The sequence below is a fragment of the Cyprinodon variegatus genome, unplaced genomic scaffold (assembly GCF_000732505.1).
Source record: "Cyprinodon variegatus isolate N-32 unplaced genomic scaffold, C_variegatus-1.0 Scaffold0, whole genome shotgun sequence".
NCBI lineage: Eukaryota > Metazoa > Chordata > Actinopteri > Cyprinodontiformes > Cyprinodontidae > Cyprinodon > Cyprinodon variegatus.
In genome coordinates, this window is record NW_015150453.1 from 4,220,567 (window position 1) to 4,225,671 (window position 5,105).

Genomic DNA, 5,105 nt, shown 5'->3' on the forward strand with positions numbered 1-5,105 from the left:
AAATTCAGCCACATACCACCTTAGGGAATAAAGGTTGCCAAAGTTTGTATATATATAGGCTATATATATATATAATTTTTTGGAGGGGGTGGGGGTGTCACTGTAAGATTAAAATTTCTTAATGCACTAGTTTGCACAAACTACAAACTACTTTGCCGCAAACCACAAAACGCGCAAAACCATCATTTAAATAGGGCGTCTCCAACAGTTTTGCACCTGCCGCCAGTTACGCAATCGCTCTTGTTAAATCACCCGCAAACCACGGTTCAGCCTCTCGCGCAAAATTCCAGTTTGCGAGCGCAAATTACTGCACGCAAAATTGGATCTTGATAAATCCGGCCCATTTTGTTTTGCTGTGGAATGTATGGATTGATCATCACTTGAATGTTCTGAACTGGACTGCCCTCAACTGATCTCTGCTTTTTCCGCTGTTTCTCATTTTTTGACGCTACCCTTTTCCAATCTTCTTCGTTGTCACTATTTCCCTCTTCCATCCCACAAGAATTGCTTCATGTTTCCTCACTACTCACGGCCCAGGACATTTCTCCACAAGCGACTTCGAAACACGCAGCATGCACCAAACGACCATACGGCCTTCCTGAAGAACACCACCAGGCTACTCAATCCTCCCTCGTTGTCTCCTCTCACACCTGCTCCTCATGTGCTCGTTAGCCCTGCCTTTGTCTCAGTCACCTATATATTCTCTTCCTCTGCTGTCACTCCTGCTTGGTTCCTGGTTTTTGCTGGTCCTGTCGTCGCTCTTGTCTTCTCATCTTGTCTCTCCCTGGCTCCTCCTGCGTGTTTTCCCCTGATATCTCCATGGTTCTGGTCTGTGTTACATTTTTGGATTTTGTTATTAGTGTTTGCATTAAAACTACCAGAAATCACCTCAGCCTCTCTGCCTCTGCATTTGGGTTCTCTAGACCACAACCAAACTTGACAGTCATATTATTTTTGCATTAGATTTTTTAATAGTTTTTTTTTTCAGTAACAATCTAAACTCAATTCAGACCTTATGTCATAGTCTTGGCTCTGATGGCTGGCCTAATTTCACTCACCTGCCTAACTGCCCGGTTTTTAATTACTGCTAATGTTATCCACCTGCTGCTGCTTCCATTTATACAACTCAGCCCCAGCCATCGTGGCCAAATTATTGATGCTAATGCTCTTGCTCTAATTCTAGTGCTCATTCCTTGTCTATATAAGACTCAAACTCACTGCGGATCCAGACATTTGAATTGAGAAAGCTTCCTGGAGAGGTAGCGAAACGTCTTCAAATCTTGGAAACCAATTCCAGTGGATTTTTTTGAACTTTTACGGAATGACTATGACCTGTATGACTGAGAATCTTCATCAGCACCTTCATACAGTTAATTATGGGGTAAGGGGTCACACACTTGTTTGGCAACTAATTTTTCAAGAATTTCAGATAAGAAAGCAAGATTGGATATAGGTCTATTGTCATCTGGGTCACAAGATGGTGTCTTAAAGTTGTAGTTGAGGATGTTTTTTTCCCCAGGTGGATCATCAAAATAAGTGGTTCACCTTATGTCAATCAATCCGGTGATATGTTTCTGTGCATATGCTTACTGAAAGCACAGGTCCGGCTTCCCACTGATGCCTCGGCTACAAAGCTTCTACTCGAAAGGTTATCTTTGGCATGTTATTTGGAGAACTCCATTTAAGACCACTGCCAGTTAAACAAGAACAAATGTCTTCATACATGCTCTAGCACAAGTTTAATAGGCGTTCCCTCTTGGGAGCGGATACAGGGTTGTGCATGTGCATTTTTTTTTAAGTGGAGAGGGTGGGTCTTTTCAAAAATTCAGGAAAATTCTCCCCTTTACCTTTAAGTAAAGGTTACAGCTACCTTAAAGGGGAACACTGTTTTTTTTTTTTACATCAGTCCCTTGATTTTAAGTTATTACATCATGTTCTACTCACCCATATGCGTTTTGTGTCATTTGGAGCTGTTCTGAAGATATTGGAGGTGGAGGTGGAAAGCTACCTTAAGCAGCCTTTGTGAGCTGCATTGGACAAAGGACAACAGATTCTGTCCCTAAGTGTGCCAGACCTGCAAATCTCTGTCCAGGTCAGTTTTGGAAGGTGTGAGTTTCCCCAAGCACTTAGCAGCTTAGCAGGGCAGGTTCACAGCAGTTCGGTTATGTGAATGTGAATAATCACGATTTAACCTTGTTCATTCTGGAGATCTCGGCCAGATGTTTGCCATAAATGTGAAATGTGGTGTGCAGGAAATGTTCGGTGTTAATCAATCAGTTTCTGTAAATAAAATTGTAATTTCAAACTTTGAACCTGTGTAATAAAACAGTCTTATTTTATTGATTTATTGTTAATACAAATTTAAACCACTAATGGTAATAGCATACAATACAGCCTTTAAGGTCTAAATATCCACAATGAGTTCATCACACACACTAGAACCATATCAGTTGATTACATTATCACTTCTCATGCATTCCATTGGGAAAAATGTCACCCATCAATTGACGGCCAGTGGGAGCTCTAGTAGTATCAGAATTCTGTGAGTCCTAGTGTTAATAAATCCCTCAAGATGGCTGTTGTCAGGATGCTGCGGATACACAAGAGCTGGGTGCTGCCTTCTTTCTCTCCCTTCTTCTCAGGTGGTAGTCGACAAGCAGGGAGGCACCGCTCGCAGGTGATCAGCATTCAGTCATCAGCGGGGATGGTTCTTAAGCATGCGGCTGTCAGCACATCATTGCCAGTGTGTCAGCCTTAACTGGTAGGACTCAATAGGCCTGCGTCTAAGTTTAAAGAAAAACGTTAACCGTTGTTTCCCCATTTCCCAGATCGAACCCGCTACGAATCCCCCTCTGGAGAACCCGCACGAAAGCCTCCGATCATGGGCTTGTGCATGTTCTCGCACGCACTGGATAGGCGTTCCCTCTCTGGAGCGGATACAGTGTTGGTCATTTTTTTTAAGTGGAGTGGGCGGGATTTTTAAAAAATATGTGAAAATCCTCCATAATACCTTTAATAGCTCTCTATTTTAAAGAGTTTTCTAATGATAGAACCACCTGTGGCCAAATCACAGAACTGCAGCACTCTGAAACTCGTTCTTGTAGTTCGTGCTCATACTTCACAAGGTTTATTTTTTCAAAAAACTTTTTTCACCTTATCTGGAGCTGCAATTAGTATCTAAGTTGAGCTGGATGCCGGTCCCTTCTGAGTATCCAAAAAATTTGAATATAACGCTTTGTTTACTAGGTCGAGGCTATTTAACATAGGTGCTCTTGATGTTACATATGCAGAACAGTGCGAGAACCTCAGAGCTGAAGTAAATTCCAAAAAATAGGCTTCAGGCTTATAGATGCATCTGCACAGAATTGCTAAAGTGTCGTTCTTCTCGTCAAACAATGGTTTAGTCATAAAGTTCAAGTTACAATGCAACTTTGACTATACATTTCAGTAAAAAATGTAATGTTTGTTAAAGGGTTTAGAAATAATGCATAAATAAGCTATAAAAAATATGTCAACAAAAAATCTGTACTACTAGTTCTTATACTAGCTTGTTGATTAACTAAAACATCACCTTACTAGGGGAAAACTAAAATCATAAAAGGTGTATCATTAACCTAATCACCGCATCTCATGATAAGATGCCCCAACACATATCCTTTATAAACGGCAAGATACTGTTCACTTCAACAGTTTTTTTCCAGAGGAAAGGTACAGGTGCTCTGTGTTTCTGCATTTACTCTGCACGGATACAGGATTTCAACTTTTTAACTCTTGCTTTATAACTATCTTGCTAAATAACATGTATTTTGCTTGACTATCTGCAGCAAAATAAGGAACTATGAGAAACCCTTCAACTCTGCTTCTCCTGATTCTCCAGGGGACTGTTCTGGCTCACGGATATAGTAAGTTACATAACTTGTAATTAACTCTTAAATATTAAGAAAATCATGACTAGAAGAATTTTGATTTGTGGAAAATAAAGATGAATATTTCTGAAAAACATTTTAGTCCGTCACTTCTTTCCCTACTCTGACATCAAGGTGATCTGAAATCTTTAGGTGTAACAAAAAAGTGAAAACAAGAAATCTAGAAGGGGCCCAAGAGTCCTAAATCTAACTAATATATAAGTGAACTCAAAATATAAACCACTGACTAGACATTGTTTCTGATCTGTGTCTTATTTAGCTAATAACTTTTTTCCTATTTTTACTCCAGTACTCTGGCCTTCAACTTGATAATTTTTCCCCTTTTTTTTTACATTTTGATTTTTGCATAAAATTTTCATTTCTTTAAATCTTTTTTCTAGAAAATGTTGCATTGCATGGAAAAGCCACCCAGTCTGACAGAGTAAATCATGTTTGTGGAGCTGCTTCAGGAGCTATAGATGGAAACCGTCAGGCTAACTTTTATGCAGGATCATGTACTCACACTGAGAGAATGACCAATCCCTGGTGGAGAGTGGACCTGCTGGATACCTACATTATCACATCAATGTCTGTTACCAACAGAGGAGACTGCTGTGCAGTAGAATTAAATGGAGCAGAGATTCACATTGGAAACTCTTTACTCAGTGACGGCGCTGCTAACCCAGTGTGAGTGATTATTTTTGACTTTTTGACATTTGTTCTAAATTTCTTTGAATTCATCAAGGAAGTCAGGTCTCTTTAGTTTGCAATATGCCATGCACACTAAAAATGGAAGGTAAACTACTCAAAAGAAAAAATACTTTAACAATTTGACTGTCCAGTTCATATCTTTTTAGATGAAGAAAAACTATTTGAATTTTAGTTAGTGCTTTTTGTCTTTTAATTGATGAGGCAGTGGTGTTCACTGTTATGCTCAGTTACTCCATATTTTTTCTCTCCTCCCTTCCCTTAGATAGGCTACCAGGTTTTGATCAAACCTGGTATTTACATAGAAAAACAAAAGCAAAAACCGATACTCAAAATATTTAAAAGTAAATTGTGACTTTGTATACAGCCCTGTGAGCCCACAAAATAAACCACACACAGTTTGGTTATTTTACACAAAAAAGTAAAAAAAAAAAAAAAAAAAAAGATAAAATATCACTATATCATATATCAGCCATGTTATATATTATTTCC

At 39.1% G+C, this 5,105-nt stretch overlaps 1 protein-coding gene across 1 annotated transcript in view; it reads left to right on the forward strand.

Annotated features, from left to right (window-relative positions):
* The first annotated feature begins 1,251 nt into the window (after positions 1 to 1,251).
* The window catches only part of LOC107082364 (fucolectin-like), a 5,413-nt gene continuing 1,559 nt past the window's right edge, over positions 1,252 to 5,105 (forward strand). The window contains exons 1-4 of the mRNA XM_015371060.1: positions 1,252 to 1,381; positions 3,825 to 3,902; positions 4,307 to 4,590; positions 4,879 to 4,906. Of these exons, the coding sequence (XP_015226546.1) occupies positions 3,839 to 3,902; positions 4,307 to 4,590; positions 4,879 to 4,906 (376 nt within the window). The 5' untranslated portion in view covers positions 1,252 to 1,381; positions 3,825 to 3,838. The remainder of the gene's footprint in view (positions 1,382 to 3,824; positions 3,903 to 4,306; positions 4,591 to 4,878; positions 4,907 to 5,105) is intronic.